We start from the raw sequence: 23145 nt of genomic DNA on the forward strand, positions 1-23145 counted from the left end.
TCACTGGTTCTCATTTCTTAAATAATAATAAAAAAAATGAGGAACCCATAATACTTAATACTCGAATGGTTTATCTCAGATTTTAATTTATTTTAATTTGTGATCATTACTTAATCTACCACTCTGAAAAAGTGATTGGTCTTTAATGTGTGAAACAAGTCAATAGATATTGTTTTATTATTAGTTTAACACCTGGGCGCTCACATCTGATCTGACAGATACATGCTAATTGTTAACATGAATATTCTTTAATCTATCTATTGTATAGGTTGAAGGTCATGAGTAGCTGCGCGTGAGTATATTACGAGTGCTATTTCGCACTTTTGTTGCTATCAGTTTGGTTTAACATGTGTTATGCAAAGTTTTGTGATATTTGATCCTGGGAGGTCCAGCAGATCTGACAGATACTTTAATGTATAGGTTGAAGGTCATGACTAGCTACGTGTGCGTATGTTATGAGTGATATTCCGCACTGTTTTTTTTTTTTTTTTTTTGCTATCAGTTTAGTTGAACATGTTTTTTGTAAAGGTTTGTGATATTTGACAGTAAATTGTATCTGAGAGATACTGCGAGCTGCGATGTCAGTATAGCATTGGTTTAGTCGTTTTATTTATCGCTGAAAATGGCTGGAAAAATACGTGTATATCAATTGGATAATCCATCAAATGTTGAAGAGATTCGGTGAATGTTACTGGAGTCTGATGATGAGAATGATAGATTTGAATGCGGAAGTGAAAGCAATTTAGATGATGATGATTATGTGAAAGTTCATTCAGAAGATTCGGATACCGAACAAGATATTTCTAGTGAAAATGAATTAAAACAAATGAAGAGTATTTTCTTGGAAAGGACAAAGCATCAAAATGGAGGAAAAATCCAATAAGAAAACAAATTAGAAGACAGCTGCAGAATATTTTGCGTCAGCTTCTGTTAGTTCGGCCAAACGCAAAAAATGTGAAGACAGAACTTGAAACTTGGAATTGCTTTATCACAGGTGATATTTTAGATCTAATCTTATTATATACAAATAAATACATCGATTCTATTTCAAACCAGTATTCAAGAGAAAGAGATGCTAAACAAATAGACAAAACAGAATTCAAAGCATTTTTAGGCCTCTCATATCTGGTTTACGTCGCAACAATCGGCTAAATTTGCAGGATTTATGGGCTACAGATGGTAGTGGGATTGAACTTTTTTACTTACGATGACCTTATGGAGATAGATTTATTCACAATTATATCAAGTTTGATAACAAACTTACCTGCTTAAAACACCTGAAAGTTGACAAATTAGCAGCTGTGAGAGACATTTTTCTCACTATTTGTAAAACTGTAAATTATGCTACTCTATTGGACAGAATGTAACAATAGACGAAATGTTACCTAGGTTTAGAGGCAAATGTGAGTTTAGACAATATATTCCATCAAAGAACTGTAAATACGGAATAAAAATTTTTGCTATGGTTGATTCAAAAGTATTTTACACAGGAAATCTTGTAATATATGCAGCCCAAAGGACCTTACTTGATTAGTAATAAACCAGTAGACGTAATCAAGAGACTTGCAGAACCGATTTACTCTTCAGGACGTAACATTATAGCCGATAATTGGTTCACTGATATAAATCTTATTGCTGATTTGAAAAAGAAGCGACTTTCATATGTAGGTACTGTTCGAAAGAATAAACCCCAACTACCACCTGAATTGGTGTCTCCTAAAAATAGGTCCGAAAAATTCAACATATTTGCTTTTGGTGCAGATTGCACGCTTGTATCTCATATAACAAAAAAAAAAGGAAAAAACGTAATTTTAGTTTCAAGTATGCACTTTGATAACACTGTGAATTTAGATTCCCAAAAGCCTGATAAAATAGAATATTACAATCAAACTAAGACAGGAGTTGACACTGTGGACAAAATGATTGGTGCATATAATGTAGCCAGGAACACCAGAAGATGGCCTATGGTTATATTCTACACAATTCTGAATATTGCAGAAATAAATGCTCAGATTATTCATATGCTGAACAGATAATTCATATGTGTGAAAATACGGCACAGAATATTTATTAGAAATCTCATAATGCAGTTAATGTCAGAACAAATAAAAAGGCGTTCAGAAATCTCTACAGGCGTGAATAGGCCTTTACACCTGAAACTTCATCAGTTTCAGACACAATTTGAAGGAAATTCTAATGACGACATAGATACAGCTCCCTCGACAAACAGAAAAAAAAAAGATGTATTATATGCTATGCATCCAAAACGAGTCGCTTATCAAAATATTTTTGCAAGTATTGTAAAAAGTATTTATGCCTTCAGCATAACAATATTGTTTGCGATGACTGTTATGACAGTTTTGTAAATCCAACTATTGAAGATTCTGATTAATTAATGTTAAATGCATTTGTTTAGTTTTATTTTCTTTCATTATCAATGTTTGCATTATTTTGTAACAAAAATTTTTATTTTTTATATTTCTTTGTTTCAATAATTTCTAGATTGTAATTGAAAATAAATAAACCATCATGTATTACGAAATAGAGAGCCAAAGGCTTATTTTTATTATACATATCCTCTAGAAGATGTGCTTTACATTTATAGAAAATACTAAGGAAAGTGGTCTGAACCTTTACTATGAGTTGCCCATAAGGCACTACTTATGCTTGCATTAGTCAAAACTTTTAGTTTCTATATATTCGGCATGAAACTCTTGTAGTTTCTATATTCAGCTATGAAATAATGTTGGATTCAATATTCACTTAATTTGTACCATCATGTATTATATTTGCAGCATGTTTTCTTTATGTTTTTTTTTTTTCATTTTAGCACATACTAGTAATGAATGCATCTCTCAGATATACCGCGTCGTACGCTGCAAAATTACCGATGCGAGCTCCCGAGTGTTAATGATTAATAAACTTCATCCATGTATCACCGAACTTGTAGTCATAAAATTCCATTGTTAATATTAATAATTTCTTTCAATCAACATTCAGTAGCAGTTATATAGGTAAATAAAAATCTCAATGATGAAAAATCATACATGAATCAGAGAGAGATAATGTTCAAATACATTAATTCAATGATGGGGATATTCTCTGACAGAAATCAATATACATGTTATTCCCTTCATATATATTTTCTGGGAATATCTGTTTTTGGGTTCCCAGTGTTTCTCATTAAGCTTTCTATGTTGTCAGTAATGATAATTTATATAACAATTCCCTGTGAAAGTTGAATTTCTATTAACATTTCACAAAAAATTATTATTACGAGTTCTACTACAGAAAATGGAATATAAATTAAACTAAATTATCTCATGTTCCTTTGTTATCTTGCAGTCGTTTCCAGTTGCAGTTATAAAAACTGGTTTAAAAATTTTTCTGCTTGCAGTTCTTCTATGGGCAGAATATATGAATCCTTGATCTATGGAACCTATTGAAATAGAGACTTATGATAATATAACATATGTTAATTTATATCTAATGCTCATTATGTAAAATTTTCAGATAACTATTATGCTCAAATTCTTACCCTCTCCAACACAGACCAAATTCTGGGATAGAAACCACGAGGCACTCTGTTTAGGGCACCATCCAATCTCCTTCTTCTTAACCACTGACCCTGTCGATCACTTTCAAAACTTATTTCATCTGCTGATGTTTCTTTCCCCACAAAGCTGTCAACAACACTTTTCTGCAATTTATAGAAATAATTTAAATATGTGACAATTCAATTATTATTATTTTATTGCTGTGCTAAAGATGTGCAATCCTAAGAACATGGAATTTTACTTAGAAATCATTTATTTTGCACATGATATGTTGAATGCAAAGTTCATGAGAGGTTCATTAATAATTTAAGAACCTTTTTTTTTGTGCAAGTAGTCCATTAAACAATTAGGACTTATCATATCACCTCTCTTCCTCCTATCCACTAAACTTTGCAATTCACATCTCTTCAACCTCTCTGCATAGCCAGCATTCCAAACTCCTGATATTGTCTTAGTCACTCATCTCTGGACCATCTCCAATGTCTCCACATCATATTGAAAACCAGGTGAACAGATCTGAGCACAATAGTTCAAGTGTGGTCTGACCAGTGCCTTATACAGTGGCACAACCACTTCCTTATCCTTGCATGTTAGAGCACTTCTTATCATAGCAGCACTACAATATGCAACCTTTGCAACACTAGCAATATACCCTCTAAACTTCAGTCTACTGTCAACCATCATTCCAAATCTCTAATCTCATCCACTTTCTGCAGTACAGCGCCATCAATATAGTATGCAGCCTTATATTTCTGCACTCCAAAATGCAACACTTTGCACTTATTGATATTAAAACTACAACCCCATTCTTTTGGCCAAGTAAGTCTATTTAAATCTTCCTGAAGGGATTCAGCATTGGCAGTGCTACTTATAATACTTCCCAACTTTGCATTAGCAGCAAATAACTGAAGATCCTCTGTCAGTCCACATGATATATCGTTTACAAACAAGTTAAACAGCAGGAGCCCAAGAACAGAACCTTGGGGCACAGCACTAGTTTCTCTTCTTTTATTTTGAGACACTGCTCCATCATACACAACCTGCTGGTATCATTCAAAGCCAATCTCTGATCCATCTAACAAATATACTGTCTATTCCCATCCTCTGCAGCTTGTACAACTTATCATGTGGTAATTTATCGAATGCTTTTGAAAAGTCTAAGAATATTGCTGTATGTGATTCTTCCTTATCTAACACACTTGTCACCTTATCATAAAATGCAAGTAAATTACTGAAACAGGACCTACTCCTTACAAATCCATGCTGACCTTCATAAAGAATGCCATGTCCATCAACCCAATTCTGTATTCTATTCCTTATCAATCTCTCCAACACTTTGACCACAACTGCAGTTATATAGACTGGCCTATAGTTGGAGACTTCTGTCTTAGAACCATGCTTGTGGAGTGGTACTATTTTGCCCTCTTTCCACTCCTTAGGAACCCTGCCTACTGCAAGACTTTCATTAAATAACCAGGTCAAGGGCATAACCAACTGTGGTGCACATTCCTTAAGTACACGTGATATGTCATCCAATACTACAGCCTTATTCACATCTAACCCAACCAACATTTGATATACCTCTGTTTCTTTCACTTCCAATTCTCTTAATACTTGCCTCTCTTCTATATATTGTACTGGATAATTTATACCAGTATAATATATGTTGATAAAGTGCTCGTTCAATAATTCCAATATATCTTTTGCAGGTGTTAGTCTGCTGCCATGACTATCCACCAATGTTAGTCTGCCATAATTCTTCTTCTTGCTTGCCATGTAACGGAAAAATTCCCTTGAGTTAACTTTGCCCTGACCAGCCAATCTCCTCTCATACTGCACCTTTTCTTTCTTTACCATGCTCGTTACCTTCCTAGCCTGCACCTTATACTCTTCATGGATCTGATCACCATCAACTGTCTTGTACCTCCTCCATGACATTTTCTTTTCCAGTACAGCTTGCTCGATTTCGCTGTTCATCCATTTCACTCTATGTACTCGGTTAACCCTCAGTATGCAGTCATATATTGCTTTTGTCAGATACTGCCTTATGAATTTCCATGCATTTTCAACATCTTTTCTGCTCAGCTCATCTACTCAACGTACTGATGCTAACTGATTACAAAGCTTCCTATATTCACCTGCTTTATACTTCCACATGTATCCATTTTTGGCAGTATATTTCTTATTTCATCACTTCCCAAACAAGTACCTCATGATCACTATCACCAACTGGCAGCAGTGTCAATACCTCATTAACAACTACATCTTGTGAAGTTATTACCAAATCCAAAACATTAAAGCCTCTAGTTGCTTCTATTATGTGCTGCTTAAGATACTTATCTCTCAGAAATTCCACAAATTCGCTCTCCTTGTTCCCATACACTATCTCCTCCTTCTAGTCTATATTCCTCTAATTAAAGTCTCCCATCAGGATCATCTTCTTTTTACATGCCCAACTAATTTGCCTAAACATTTCACAATCGGTATTCTCTGCACATATGGGAAAGTTATTTTAATCACACATCAGTAATTTTTTTAAAATAGCTAATGAATAATTAATATTGAAATATTTCCTCAGTTATACCAATGCACTGTTTTGCATATAATATCATGCAGCTCTTACTTTTTTCACATCAATCCATTATTCATGACTACTTTGTAATTAAGTATTGTAGCCAAGATGATAGCCTGTAATATGCAGGCTAAAGTATATGGCCTTAAATAAATAGTATTACTTATTCATTGTGTTTTATCATGTAATCTAAAGAAATCTCTCATGGCACAAGTATCTCTTAAACAACAAACCTCTTACCATAGAGTAACAAGAGCAATGAATGAGGGTTAGGCATACACTGTAATTTTTTTTTTCTCAAAGGTCTTTTGACAGGGTGCCACATGACAAGTTGATTATTAAGGTGCAACATATGGGTTTGGATATCAGGTTAGTGGATCGAATTGGCTGTCTGGTAGATATCAGAGAGTTATATATGGGAGAGCAGTAGTGGGGTTCCTCAGGGTTCAGTACTGGAACCACTGCTGTTCAATCTTTATGTCAATAATATTATCACAGGTTACAGGAGATTTACAGTTTGTAGATGATGTGAAGCCTGGGAAGGTTAGTAGTAATAATACTGAATGACAGTTTGGCTCTTCAAGAGGTTTTGAATAGGCTGGAAAAGTGCACAAATGAATGTGGATATCAGTTTAATGCAACTAAACGTATGGTTTTAAAATTTGGAATCCACAGATGGGATACTTCATACTCACTTGGTTATACTGAAGAAGTGGAAGAGTCGAGGAATCTTGAGGTGATTCTGGATAGAGATTTGAAGTTCTGAGGACATATTGTGAAGACTTCTCCAAGAATTGCTGCAATGCTGAGGACACTGATCAAAAGAGATAAAAGTGTGGTGGTCCCATTGTATAAAGCTTTGATTAGACCACATCTAGATTTCTGTACTCACAACAATTTTCTGTGCTTCTGATATCACAACAATCTGAAGTAACCCTGGAGAGGGTGCAGAATGATGATATCAAGACTGTGTTGATTATGAGGACAGACTGAGTGCTTGCAGACTGCAGAGTTTGGTAGATAAAAGACAAATAGGGGGATATGATCAAGACATTTAGGCTATTGAAGGGTTTATTGTCTAAACACTCAGGAGATTTTCATATCATAGAAGAATGAGAGGAAGAAGCTAGGACAAGAGGCCATACCTGGAAGTTGAAAAAGGAAGTGGTGAGTAAGAGAGTAAGGAGTATGTTTTTTGCATGGAGAGTGACAGGAGCATGGAATGTATTGCCTGAGAGGATGGTGAATGTGCAGACAGTGGATGAGTTTAAGGAGTGGTACGAGAGACTTTGTATTGACCTGTCACAATGAGTCTTGTGACTCCATGGAGTTCAGGAAATTAATAATAATAATAATATGAGGGTTAAAAAGTCATTTTTGGTAAGAAAGGTATCTTTTTTTTTGGAAGTAGCTGCCCTAAATAAATGGTGCATTAGGGGCAGATCAAATTCTGTTTATTATAAACGATCAAGCAGTTTTTATCAAAGGTGAGTAATTGTTTTCTTTCTATTATGTGACTGACTTATCAGTCAACATGTGTGTGTGTGTGTGTGTTTATATTTATATTTGGGAGAGGGATGTCTGGAACAAATCTGCCAGTGGAAGCCACTACTGAGACACTTCTTAGCTGCTCTGGGGGTGGGTGGGGGGGGAGGCTTCTAGTAAATTTTTGTTTCACTTCCTTTGAATTGTAGAAATATACTTTCTAGATTTAATGTTCAGGGATACAGTTTTAATAATTGCTAAACTGATTAACTGAAGTCTTGTTTTACTACCTTTCTAATATCACACTAACTTATTTCCCATTCTATGATTCTTTGGTGATTCTTAACAATTTGCACACATACAGAAAGGCTTAGATGTTGTTCATTATTCATAATAGTGTTTCAAAGTATAAACAATGCCAAGAGAAGAAAAAATAAATTCATTTAATCAAATTTACTAATATTTCACTGGTTTTCTACCTAGCATCTTCAGAGCATAAATTATAACTGTGACATACACAGGTACTAAAGCAAATCATTAGAAACTAATCAAATGATTAGTTTATTAGATTTATCAAATCAGTCATTAGATTTATCAAATCATTATAAACTAATCAAATGATTAGTTTATAATGATTTGATAAATCTAATGGGAGTCACTTAAGGATCAAAGCCAAATAACTGGGAGGCAACTTCCACATCGCCTTTCAAGAAGGTGGATAACCAAATGGGACATCACCTAATGTCCAATTCTCACCTTCATGTGGTGCATCTCATTAGTGGGTATCTATTGGGTACTGAACAAATGAGGATGGGGAGACAATTTGGGACTTAGCCGACCAAATTGTACTCTCTATTGGCTTAAACCACAAATGCATATGATAGTATAACATGATGAGATTTCATGCTTGGTTAAAAAAGGCCCCTGTTGTTTTTGTCAGGGCAAATAGTGAAAAGTCAGTTACTGGAACAAGCTCCAACTCAACACCTAGAAGAAGAAATCCAGCATCAGAAGAAATGAAGATAGGAACCATTACATTAATATAATGTAATGGTATATAAAGATAGGAACCATTACATTAATATTCCTTATTAATATCAGGAATATTAATGTAAAGGAAATCGAACTTGCATTACTGGGACAAAGAAGACAAAAATAGGTGAGATCTTATAAGTAATAAGTATAGGATGTTATTTTCAGGAAATGATGATCAAGGAAAGAAAGGAAGGAACAGCAATAGCATTAACACCAAACATGAAAAACTTCTAGATTGGAAGGCAGTTTCAAGTAGAGTTATGTTGAGACTCTTCAAAATGAGGAAATGTATAATGAAACTTATTGCTGTCTATGGTCCCATAGAAGGCAATTCTAAAGAAGTGGAGAAATTTTTTGAATCATTAGAACAGGAAGCTGACAAAGAAAATGGAAGAAGTGGTCCTTGTTGGAGATCTGAACAGCAGAGTAGGAAATGAATCCCACCAGGCATATAGGAACAATTTGGGGAAAATTTGGATAAAATGACAAAGCTAATAATAATGGTATTTACTGGACTTCTGCTCAGGATGCAGTGTTAGTCATTATTAACTGCATGATTCAACATAACGATGTGCACAAGTTCATGTGGAGAGAAGACACAAGAAATAAGAAAAGCCTCATCATCTATATCAGGTGATAGTGATATCATCATGCTGGTTCATTAAAGAATAATGTACAGAGGATTTGAAATTGGAAGTGACCATTACTTAGTACTAAGCAGAATAAAAATGGATATCACAATAAAAAGAACAGTACGTAAGAAATGGTCACTTCCAATTTCAAATCCTCTGTGCACTCTTGTGTACAATGATGCTTGTATAGTTTAGTCTACAATTTACCTGTAAAAGAATTAATGCTGAGCAGCTTTTACAGGTAAATTGTAGACTTGACTATACAAACATTAGTGAAGAAAAATGAAACAAATCGGAAACAAAAGCCTTAGAGTCTTGGTGGCAAACTCTGAAGAAGATACTGATTGATTCAGTTGGGAGGTATGTAGTGAAGTTATCTGCAAGGCTAGAAAAATAAAAACACCGTGGTGGACACAAGGAGTTAAAAAAAGCAGTCCTGAAAAAGAAGAAAGCTTACCAAAAGTTCCTAGCAAATAAGATGACAGATATCCTAAAAGAGTACAGAGAAAAATGGAAGAGAGCTAAGCTATGTGTAAAAGTCATGTGAAGACTTTGATAAGAGTATGGAAAATCAGGGAGGTGACAGAACATCCTGAAGGCTATTGAAGAACCTTAGAAATGGAGGATAGAGTACTGTAAAAAGAATAAAAGATGATAAAGGTGGCATGAAAACCGAAGATAAGGATATCCAAGATGTCTGGAGTAATTAGTTTGAAAGACTGTTAAACAAACCAAGTGGTGACAGAACATTACTAGAAAATTTTCAAGAGGATGCAAAGAGGAGTATATATATATATCAATACTTGGGGTAGGAAAAGCCACCAAAAATTTGAAATGTGGAAAGGCAGCTGGAGTACATGATATTCAACTAGTAATGCTTAAGTATGGAGGTATAAAAGGTCTGCAGTGGCTATACTTCATAATTCAGATGACCTGGTCAGAAGGTTCAATTCCTGATGATTGGAGTGGAGTTCTCATAGTACCCATCTATAAAAAAAGGGAATAAAGCCGAATGTGAAAATTACAGAGGAATTTTTCTACTAAGTGTTCCAAGTAAGATATATACAAGCATAAATGGGTTGAGAAAGATTATGGAAGAGAAACTTGGAGAAGAACACAAACTAGGTTCAGGCTAAACAGAGATTGTCAAGATCAGATTTTCACTTTAAAAGAAAAAGAGGGAAAAGAAAAAAAAGCTTTTCAAAACACTACAATTATATGGGGTGAAGAGAACATTATACAGTACAATACATAGTCTATATTTAAGTTATCAGCCAGCAATTAGAATTGAAGGAAATACAGGAAGATGGTTTGATGTAAAATCAGATGTAAGACAAGGATGCACATTATCTCCACTTTTTATTCATCATCTATATATATATATATATGGATCTGATTATGAAAGAAAGTAGCATTAGCCTGATATTAAAATTGGAGATGTCAAACTTAGCACTTTGCTTTATGCAGATGATGTTGTACTCCTTAATACATATAGTGTAAGTCTCCAGGATTCTCTAACTAACCTGAATGACAGCCGTAACAAATTTGCCATGAATAGGCAGGAACATAGAAAACTTAAGCTGCATTCTGAATGGAGATCCTATAGAACATGTAAAATACTTCAGTTATGTAGACACAGTTTTTATTGAAGATGGCAGGTTAAATCTGGAAATAAACAACAGAATAAGCAAAACTGGTACGTCGGGTAACTAGCTGAAAACATTTATATGGAATAAATCAGAAATTACCCAAAACACCAAACTAGCAGTATACAAGGTAGTGTTCAAACCAGTCTTAAGTTATGGATCTGAGAGTTGAGTTAGAAATAAAGCACTTAAACTAGAGACCACAGATATGAGGGTTCTAAGAAAAATTAGGAGAGTGAACCGATGGCATCAATGGCAGAATCATATTAAAAATAAAGATATTTGAAAGAAACTTGACATTATTAGCATTCAAGAATGTGTCAGCAGAGCTAATCTGAGGTGGCATGGCCACTTAAATAGAATGGGTGAGGAAAGGTTAGCAAAACAAGTGTTTGATGCTAAGATGGCAAGAAAGAGATCCAAAGGTCTAGGTGGATTGATTCAGTCAGAAGTGCCTTAGAAGCATGAAATGTTAGAAATAACAATATTGAAATGCTCACAAGTCATTGATTGATTTGCAGGAAAATTGATAGGAGATTAATAATAATGTAAACTTAATAACTGGTGCTTTCATAGTAATCTGAACATTCCTTGGGGGTACATATCAGGAGATGATGACAGAACTAATGTAACATGGTGCCTTCAGCAGGATAACTATAAAACTAATTGGAGACGTCATGCTATGTAGTCTTGGAATGCCTGTTTCCCAGATCTTTGTCAACCATACTTGTGGAAGTTGGGAGTGCCACATAGTGGATTCCAAAAATAGTCTCTCAGACCTATAGCAACTTTTATGTCTTCTGCCATTTAATATGTGAAAGTGTAGTATTCAGAGCACTGTCTGCCAGTCCTGAATTGATATATAGATGACAGTGAATGTAACTGTGTTCTTAAAGCTGGTTAATTGTTCTACAGTCTGTCCAAGTTAAACTGCAAGTAAAAGAACTTTATGCACTCCAGGAGGTGCAAGAGGATGAAGTTGATCTTTAGGAGAATAGATGAAGGTAGCTATCTGAATGAGAGATTTGAAAGTGAAATGGAGATCATATTTGCAAAGAACTTTACTTATCTTTTCTGATGTACCCTTAATACACTGGTATTCAAAACATAAGGACGAACTATATTTTTGCTGTATAAATTATATTACACAAAAATGTGTTAAAATTTCATACAAATTAAACTGCAAAATGTTTTTGGCAAAAGTTACAAATTTCCTAAGGATGTAGTTTAGGAATTAATGTACAGTGCTTACAGAAAACTATGAGGAGAGACAGTTCAGTATGGAATATGTCCAAGCTGAACTGCAATGTAGTTCTCACAACACTGTACCCCTCTTAGCACCAAGTGATTCAGGAGTTCTTAAGGCAAACTGGCCCACTCCTCCTTCAGAGCAAGGGTAAGGCCTTGTTTGTTTTCTAGAATGGAATTCTGTGCAGCAATGCATCTCCCTATTGTGTCCCAAATGTGTTGTATGGGAGTGAGATCTGGGGAGTGTGCTCCATTCAATTCGATGGTCTCCAGAAGTATCTCTACTGCTTGTGTATGATTGGAATGGCATTGTCATCCATAAAAATGAATTCTTTGCCTACAGCACAGCAGAACAATAAAACATGATGTTGAAGAACTTCATTGTAATATCATTCACCAGACATAGTCCCTTTTTCTAGCACTTATAGCTCAGTGCATCCATTAAGCATAATGCCTCCCTACACTATGACCTCAGCACCACCGTATCTATCCCTTTCAAGAACATTCTCATGATGGTAAGCAGTACTATTTTCACACAAGATCAAGTGTCAACTAGAATAGGAGAAAAGGCTAAAATGACTCTCATATGTAAAGAGTACATTAGCCCACTGGTGTCTTGTCCAATTTTTATGGATACAATGCAACTGAAAACGTACTCTATGATGAGCTGTGGATAAAGGGAGGCAGACATTATATAATTCATTCTTAGCAATTTTATCCATGTTTCAACTTAGCTTCCTTTGAAAGAAAATTTATCCATTAATTTGGGAAAATATTATTTTCTTCTTAACAATCTTTTCTGCCTTTCGGACTAAAAACGCTCTTTCCTTTATATTTTAATTCTTCCTAAAATTTCCAACTTCCAGAAATATTCTGTTCTAATCTATGGCTGTCTATCCCCCCCCCCCACTTTCTTGCCCATTGTTATAAATTTCATATTATATCAAAACTTCATATTTGGAATTATATCTTTTTTTTTTTTTTTTTTTGTGCAAGTGCACTACTGCCTGGTACAGCAAAACCATGAGTTGGCATAAATAAGGCTACAGTTGGACAGACTTATGTGTTCGTCGAACATGTTGTTTATTATTTTAACGGTATAATAGAACACAGAAACTAAGTAAATAATTAATTTATTCACTTGATGCTGATATTTCGCTGGTATTATAACCAGCATCTTCAGAGCACAAAAACACTGTTTGTCACAATACGCGAGACTAAAACAACATGGTGTACATTAACAAAATTGTAGCAGCAACACAAAGACTAGAGTCCTGATTTTGGCGCCCTCTATCTGAAAAAAAAAAAAAAAAAAAAAAAAAAAAAAAAACGCTATCATATATTGCTAGAGTCCTAGAAAAGTGCTAGTTTTTCCTTAATATGACTGTCTCCCAGATCTTCGGCAAGTTAATACAGCCATATTTGTTGAGATTTGGGGTGTGTTTTAGGGCTTCTGTGATCAACTGGAAAAACACAAAAGTACTACACAGAAACCCATATAAATCAGAGAGATTGTTCTTAGAGGCGACAGAAGCCCTAAAACACACCCCAAATCTCAACAAATATGGCTGTATTAACTTGCCGAAGATCTGGGAGACAGTCATATTAAGGAAAAACTAGCACTTTTCTAGGACTCTAGCAATATATGATAGCGTTTTTTTTTTTTTTTTTTTTTTTTTTTTTTTTTTTCAGATAGAGGGCGCCAAAATCAGGACTCTAGTCTTTGTGTTGCTGCTACAATTTTGTTAATGTACACCATGTTGTTTTAGTCTCGCGTATTGTGACAAACAGTGTTTTTGTGCTCTGAAGATGCTGGTTATAATACCAGCGAAATATCAGCATCAAGTGAATAAATTAATTATTTACTTAGTTTCTGTGTTCTATTATACCGTTAAAATAATAAACAACAAGGCTACAGTTCTTTTTGCATGTATACATATAGAAAGTTCATTTCAAGTTTTGCAAATTACAAAATTAAAATCATATTTAAAGTGGGTCCTTTTTACTCACAATACCAATAACAAATATCATAAACAGTTCACAACATACTGTAGCTACATAAAGATTTCTTTTATACAAAACATTACTAAAGTAATATTAATTAAAATAAATAAAGCATATAGATATGATTAAATGCTTATGAGGAAAAGTCAGCAAATAAGTAAAATAGTTATAAAAAATAAAACAAGTGAAATGCAAACCTAGGATAAACATTTATTTCTCTACATAAGGCTTTAAACATTTATACACTTGTCCCATCACTTTTCTAGTCCTTTAAAACCAGTAGCAGCAACAAAGAATTATTCTGGGTTGTCTCAGCCAACTCTGTGCCTCATTTTCAATCTCCTAATTATCAGCAAAATGTTTGCCACAAACAGGCTGAAAGTTTCAACCTATTTGTTAAAATGTTCACCTGTTTCAACAAACAGGTGAGCATCATTGGGGATAAGGTCAAGGCTCTAAGGTGGATGTCGAGGGAGTTCCCACTGAAGTTCTTGAATTCTCTCTAGGGTTCCTGTAGCTTTATTAGATCTTGCATTGTCATTCTGGGGCAATAATTCTCTTATCGGTAGGCCTGTACATTTTCAACAAAATGCATCCTGAAGCTTCAATGAAATTTCACAGCATGATTGTGGCACTCACATTTTGATCATGCTTCTGAAAATGGGTCATCAATATTCCCTGAAAATCCATAAGCATAAGCTTTCCTGTTGGCTTAAGCTTGAACTTATCGTTTGTCAGCAAAGTGGGATGTTTTCCAAGTGACAATCACTTCTAACCATAAACAGAATACATTTTTTTATTAATGTCCTCTAGCCTAGTGCAGTGGTGGCAAACCTTTTTATGTCCGCATGCCAAAAGTTTACGAATTGAGTTGCTGATGTGCCGGTGCGTGCCAAAAATTTACAAATCAAGTTGCTGACGTACCCGCCACATCAGCAACTAATTAATTAATTAACATTAATTAATACAAACTTAATTGTGGAATTTTATTGAGACATGTTTAAAAATTAATATAGAATTTCATAATAATGAACACATATTTTTGACATACACATTGTTGTATACAAATCAATATTAACCTATTATCAATTTATTAATTTATCAATATATCAATTTATTAATGAGATTTTTGCTGTTGTACATTAGATGCCAAATGCTTTAAATCAGGTTCATATTTTGTCACTTTTAGTAATACACACACAGAACTAGATTCATCAGCCATTCTATTTCTTAAACTGTCTTTTATAAAATTCATTTAAAAAAAATAATGACTCACAAGCATATGTAGAGGAGAAAATTGATAATATAGCCATCTATAGTTTTTTTAATCAACAAAAGGTTTCAGGAATGGCATTCCAAGTTCTCAATATTTCCTCTTCTGCATTCTTTTTTAATTGCCCCCAATAATCAGTCATTTTCCATTATTTCCAAGTCATTTCTCAAATCGACAAACTTTTGTTTCTATATAGAACTAGATTGAAAATCGATTAGTTGCATTTCTATATCTTCCAAATTCAGCCACTCGAAAATCTCCAAATTGAGTTTATCTGTTGATGTGTCCAGATGCAAAATAAATTTTGATGTCTCTGCAAATTGCCTGAACTGCGTAAATCTTAAAGAAAATTCGTTGATTATCGACTGAATAACTGTAGAAAACTCTTTTGTCAATTTAACTTGATCTGTTTTTTCAAGGGATTCTAGATCTGCAAAGACTTTTTTGTATTTGGAAAATATCAGAAGATATTGGAAATGACGTCACGATTAAAAATTGGTAATTTAGCTTCGAATGCTTTGATTAAATCATACATGACAATAATTGTCTTGTTAACACCTTGCAGTTTAACATTTAATTCATTTAAATGTAAACATAAATCAGTAAAAAACATTAATTTCGAAAGCCATTCGACGTTCATTAATTGATTGTATTTTTCAATGATTTTCTCATTATGTAAAAAAAGTCTGACTTCATCTAAACACTCAACAAATCTTTGAAGAACTTTCCCATGACTTAACCATCGGATGTTGTTGTACATAAGTAAACCATTGTACACCGAGTTTACCTCACTTAATAATTCTATAAATTTTCATTTATTTAAAGCATGTGCCGATATAAAATTGACCAATTTTGTTACAATGCTCATAATATCTTCCAGTGGCTTGAAACTAGCCTTTGCACATAAAACCTGCTGATGTATAATACAATGAAAACCCAGAACTGAATGTCCAATATATTTGGTAAATAAATTGACGAGCCCATTTTCCTCTCCAGTCATACTGCGAGCACCATCAGTAGTTACTGATAAAATTTTGGAGGGATCTATATCTCTTTCAGCAAGTGCATTTACAATTGCATTGCAAATATCTATTCCTTTTGTTGTTGCTGCTAATGATGTTAAACTTATCAATTCTTCTTTGATGTTATTCCCAACACAATAACGAATAAAAATTGCTAAATGAGCTGATCCAGTTATGTCAGTAATCTCATCAAGACAAAGAGAAATTAAACCAGATTTTATATCTGTTTTTTGCTGATGAGTTATATTTTTAGTCATTTCTACGATTCTATCTTTCACTGTGTTTCTAGCCAAAGGCATATCTTTTATTCCTTGATTAATTTTTTCCTTGTTTTCAAAATCTTCAAAGAGAACTGGTGCACATTTTAACCATGCTTCTTTTATATATTCCCCATCACTAAAAGGTTTCCCGTGTTTAGCAATTACATTTGAGGCAAAAAAACTAGCAGCAGTTATATTTGAATGACTGCCGATAAATTTCATTAGGGTTGTTGACTGGATATTCCTATTTTTAATTGCCCGAGCAATAAATTCTTTCTGTTCGTCCTTGCTTTTCTCAAGGAGCGATTTATGGTTTGTCTCATAATGCCATTTTACTGACGATGTTCTGCACACAACTGTCCTGGAACATAAAACATATAATGCTTTATTGTCTTTATTAATCATGCCATATTCTTCAGTCCACCAGCTTTGGAACTGTCTGCTGCTTGACTGTGATAATTTTTGTTTTTTATTTTCGCCAGCCATGTTCAATAGAACTGTAACAAAATAATTCACAACTTAAATCAAATGCATTTTTTATAGTTTCAAAAAAAAATCAACATTTTATTATATGCCTAAATTAAATTATCTTTATAATTCCCATTTAATAACTAATATTTAAGGAATTGACAGCGTATACTGGAAATATAGATTAAATAAACTTTAATATACAATTCCTTGGAATTGTATATTAAAGTTTATTTAATCTATATTTCCAGTATACGCTGTCAATTCCTTAAATATTAGTTATTATGTCTAACCAGCGTATAAGCCTCTCAACAAGAATAATTCCCATTTACAGTAGCAAAAACAAAACAGTGCACATACGCAACAATTAATGCACTTGCTGCTGCTTATTTCTGCCTACTGGCGGATGCACGGTGCGAAATGCATATTGAACGCATGTGCGATTAGAAAAGGGAAAAGTCAGGGAATCCTAAGGATCAGTTGTTCTCAATTCTTTTTCTATAGACTGTATTTTTATTTATTCTTACTGTATTAGAGGGCTCAGTCCCAACAAACCTACTCGCAAATACCGTTCCCATATTTTTAAAGTTCATACATTAAACTAACATAAGTATTAATATTATATAAATTAAGTGGATATTAAATCCAACATTATTTCGAAGCTGACTACAGTATCTATAGAATTTTCGGGGAAATTTGGCGAGTGTATTCCAGTAAGATCTTTGGTCAAATTTCGCAAGAAACGTCAATAGTTTCTGTAGGCGGCTTTGAAATAATGTTGGATTTAATATCCACTTAATTTATATAATTTTGTATCGCCAATGTGAAGCCTTTTGGCTATTTATTTTAGTAAATAAGTATTAATAATTAATTATGGCATAATCATAAAGAGTATTAATACACTTAATGTATATGGGGGAGCATGTCGACAAATATAAAAGTACGCATTTAAATTAGTTATCAATCACAAAACTAATGCTACAATATTGTAGTTTCCTCAGGCCAACATCATTAAATTAACTGTACGCACGGTTAGCCTAGTGGCTGTGTGCTTTGCAACCATATGACTGGGGAAGGAGGGTCCCAGGTTCAATTCCCGTCAAAGACGTAAGGAATTTCAGGATCTTCCTCAGCCATAGCCAAGTTAGCCGGTCTTGGGCACGGGCAGTAGGGTTTTTTCCATCAGTTTATCTGGCATTTTTCATCCTGCAAACAGGCAAACTGGTGCCGTGAACACACACACGGATCTACAGCCACAAATACTTAACTTCCCATGAGGAGGCTCAACTCGCCCCCAATAGGGATGGGGGAGAAAAAGGGAGGAAACTCCATATGAATAAATAAATAAATTAATTAAATTAACTTCTGGTAAGTTTCATTGACATATTCCATTCTGATCACCAAAAATTTATATTATTCAGTATTAAAATTTATTATTGCATTATTAAATTGATTTTAATGATGTTGGTTTGAAAAAAAAAAATGGTAGTGAGAAAAATGTTTATTCATTGTAACTCACCACAGAAGTCAGCAGAGCAGGGGAAGCAGCAGAAGGATGTCGACTTGTCGGCGAATGCTTACCGTTGAATACAATTTGCCCTCGCGTATAACTGGCACCCCTGATTTCACTTTACGATAAAAAGACATTAAAAGGTTTTGCATATATACCTCCCACACAAAAAACAACACGCCCTCCCCAACAGCCATTATATACTGTAGATGCAAAAAAAAAAAAAAAAAAAAAAAAAAAAAAAAAAAAAAAAAAAGTTTTATTGTATCCCTGAATAAGGTACAGAGGCTTTTGCAGTCTGTGTAATATATTTCTCAACAAAAAGAGCAATTAGAGACAGCTGGAATAAAAACGGTGCCTAACTAATGAATCACATGTACCCCTCTCACAGAAACTACACTGTATAGGCAAGCAAAACCATATGTTGCACTGGAAACACAGTATCTAACTAAAACTATTGTCCAATTTTTCAATTACATGAAACATTTTGTTTGTTTGATTGCATTTGAAATTCTCGCTGTCATTATGACAGATCACAGAGGCTAACTTCAAATAAAATTCTACCACGAATTGAAACATGCCATATAATGCTTGTGTGAGTTCCCTTTCCAGCTCAAATGCAAACAAGGCAATAAAAACCAATCATGGGTTGAAACTTTGTGTGAGTTAAGCCTGCCGATAATGAGAAGTTCTGTTGGAACAATAAACGACACCCCGTCGTGAAGTCTTAAAACTAAGAAATATATAATGAATGTTGTTATGACAGTTGCAGATGTTATGGAATTCGGTTGAAGAGAATTAGCATTTCAACTCAAAAATTGTCGGTTCCATTTGTCTTTGGATCGCGTGATCTTTTGTTAATACCGCACCAACAAATTCATGTCTTCATAGCTGCTCTCTCCTGTAAAACAAAATTTAACTTGTATGTATTGTAACAATTAAAAAAAAAAGGCTGAATAATTTATAAGCGTAAAAGGCTGAATAAAAATTGTTGACGTGCCAGCAAAATTCTCGGGCGTGCCATAGGTTCGCCACCACTGGCCTAGTGTAACAGTATTTGACATACTTTATCCTTGAATTACAGGCATGGTTGCAAAATCCAAGAGCAGTTGGAAGGTCGTGGGTGCTTAAGTGCCTGTTAGGACCACTGATGATGATGAACTCACCTTTAATAGAAAATTCCTGATAAAGGTTCCCCACACACCACAGACTGAATTTGAACCTAGACCTTATCAACCAAAGGGCTTCACTGAAACCAACTGAGCTATGGAGGGTCTTATTCAGAACATCCTGAAAAATCTCTTTATCACATTCATTATCTATTGCATAACTCAGTTTGCTTCATTAGCAAATAAATCGATATTTTCTCTCAACTCATTCCCTGTATCATTAATTTGCAAACTGAATAATAGCAGCAAACACCCAACGAGTATATCTGCATCAAAAGCTGGTGAAGATATGAAAAAAATTAAGACATCAAGTCCAATAACATAGACTGCTATAGTTTCAAGCTTTAAATGATGCTTTCTAGTCTTTCAGTTCTACACTAGTTCAAACACAATCTGTGTGTTTTAAGGCATTACATATTTATGGAAGAATTTGTTTATTATTTTGCATGCAACAGTTAAAAGGAGTGTAGAGAAGTCTCACACCAAGCAACAAAAATCATCTGCCAACCAAATATCTATGCCACTGTGGAATTTGAACCCGCACCCTATTGGCACACTAGGCTGGCTGTACATAGCAGTTTCTACTGCAAACTTTGTTTGCTGTATTGGTATTTATTAAATGGGTTTCATTTTTTTCGAACTTTTTGAAATAGTTTTACTGTTAAAATATTAGAGAACAACAAAAGAAAACAAAATGTACTAACCTTGGTTGCTTTCACGCTTGACAAAGACACTAATCCACTTCTTGCTATAACAAAGTGAACAAATCATAAAATACAAGCAATTATGAAGATAAAAGACTAAAGCATTTTAAGTTTCACAAAAGTACAATCTAAATAACAAAAGCAATAACAAGTTATATTCTATATAATCCTGTATAATATCAATTCCCATCAATAATAAATATATAGAATATACAGAAATATATCGAATATTATTATTATTTATACGGGTAAGGAATGGAGTCAAGAGACTCACCGCTGAAGACCCACAATATCCATTAACATAGTAACTATTGTATATCTCCTTAAACTTATTCACACTGTTGGAACACTCATAACCACCTCTGGCAATCAATTCCATTCATTCATTCACTGCTTTCTAAGTAAAGAACAACCTAGTCCTTACACTCTTACTAGCCACATTCTTAGACAACTTCCAAATGTGACTCCTTGTTTTCTCCCTATTCCCCACGTATTGAAAAATTTCTTTTGTGTTAAGTTTATAGAATCCCTTTAGTAACTTATAAGTTTCTATCATATCCCCTCTTCTCTGCCTGTCAGCCAAATATCTACAACTCACACACCTTCAGTCTATTCTTATAGAGTACATACCACTGACCTGTCACGAGCTTGGTTGCTCATCTCTGAATCCTCTCCACCACCTCCCAGTGCACTAAAAATGCACGTGATCAAATCTGTGCACAGTAGTCCACATATGGCCAAATCATATCCTTATAAAGAGGGATAATATATCTTTACTTGTCAATATGTTCTTCAACATCCAAGTAATGCTCTGAGCTATTCTGCCAACTCTTGCAATATGTCCTCTGAATTTTAAATCTATATCCACCATCACTCCCAGATCCCTAGCCTAATCAATTTCCTGTAATCTAGTATCATCAATATGATAAAGTTTTGTAACCCTTTAATCCAAAATTGCATGAACTTACATTTTACAACATTAAATTGACAACCATTGTCCTTTGCCCACACTGCCAATTTATTTGAGTCATCCTGCAAGGATGACTATTATATCACCCTTATCAGCTATTTCCCTCTCCAGTTATGCATCATCAGCAAACAACTGAATATCTCTCCTTCCCTTAAATCTTTCCCTCTATCATTGATATACAAATTAAAGAGTAGTGGCCCTAGTACAGAATCCTGAGGTATTCCACTAGTTACCTTCATTTTCCTAGATTCCACTCCACCACACACACAACCCTCTGATGTCTCTCTATCAGCCATGTCCCTATACCTCAGACATTCATGTACATACATTTCAACACCCCCTCCCCTTGTGCCCACAGTAACCCTTACATAATGTCAGTACCTGTCCATACAGATTTGAAACCTGGAAAATTGTACCCAGCTCTTCACAAGCATACCTCTATTTCCTCACAGTCATTCCTGCACTCACAATCATTTGTTCCAGGGAGTGGCTAGGCATATGCTTGTGCTTTCTCTCTAATTTCTCTAGTCATCCTGGTTTTGCACTTCCAAACTCTCACTGAACAATACTTTCTTCACGCATCTAACTTTAAAACCATTCAAGTGCAGTTCATCAGGCATATGTCGATCCTTTTGTCCATTAAATTCACTTCACATATCTATAAACTTCACATCCTCTTCAATTCCTCCTACACAATCTTCTCATTGATAATAATGGCACTTATACTCAATTCTGTCCTGTTATACCGAAGCAGCAGACTCACAGACTTTATTTTCTTACTCCTAATTTCTGCTTCTTCCAACAACTCTTTCATATCTTCACTGATTGCATATTTTTCAGCTTTCAAATAATTTGTGACTACCAAAACAATTAACCCATTCATTTCTTTCTTATGCAAACTTACAGCTTCACTAACATCCTTTATCTTTGAACCTGAGAAACATACTTTTGTCACTTTCTCATTAAGTATACCTCTTATCATTGAACCTCCATATAAATACTTTATCTTTTCTTCCAGTTTCTTGCACTTTTATGCTTTTCCCAGTTACTCTTTCTGCCTTTCTCTCTTGCTATGCTGCAAACCAATAATTTCTCCAGTCACTTAAATTCATGTCCTGTGCAGGAATCAGCATAAGTGTGCAATTTCTATCCACATTAGTATTTCATCATCTACATAATTACTTCTGTTCACTTCCTTCAAACTCTCATTCGTTCTTGCACACCATCATTCTCCATAACATTTTTACAATCTTGCCTTATATCCTTAATATCAGTTACTTCATTTCCACTCCCGACATGACATTTCATGTTGCATTCCCAACTCGCATTTATTGCATTTGCTCATGAAATATTTCTGACAAAACATTCTCTCCATTTGCACTCTCATACCACAAACCATTCACTCTCGGCAATGAATACATTAAACATATGCTACATCGCACTAAATCCTGCATATTAATATCACTCAAAATCGAAGTCTTGGCTGCTATTTTTTTCTTAAATGCATCAGTGACATAGCATAGAATGCTTTGAAATAATATTGTGTAATAATAGTCATGACTAAACAACACAGTCAAAAATAAAGAAAAT

General features: G+C 34.3%; 1 protein-coding gene across 4 annotated transcripts in view; it reads right to left on the minus strand.

Moving 5' to 3' along the window:
- Positions 1-23145, minus strand: part of LOC150106691 (putative phosphorylase b kinase regulatory subunit alpha) — a 745167-nt gene that overhangs the window by 75750 nt on the left and 646272 nt on the right. For all 4 annotated transcript variants that reach the window (XM_090393281.1, XM_090393285.1, XM_090393284.1 and 1 more), the window contains exons 28-29: positions 20586-20629; positions 3539-3700 (exon numbers count right to left, since the gene is read on the minus strand). In XM_090393281.1, coding sequence (XP_090249407.1) covers positions 3539-3700; positions 20586-20629 — 206 coding nt within the window. The remainder of the gene's footprint in view (positions 1-3538; positions 3701-20585; positions 20630-23145) is intronic.

The sequence above is a fragment of the Typopeltis vanoorti genome, chromosome 5, assembly GCF_054136105.1.
Source record: "Typopeltis vanoorti isolate ZY-2024b chromosome 5, IOZ_Tvanoo_1.0, whole genome shotgun sequence".
Taxonomy (NCBI): domain Eukaryota; kingdom Metazoa; phylum Arthropoda; class Arachnida; order Uropygi; family Thelyphonidae; genus Typopeltis; species Typopeltis vanoorti.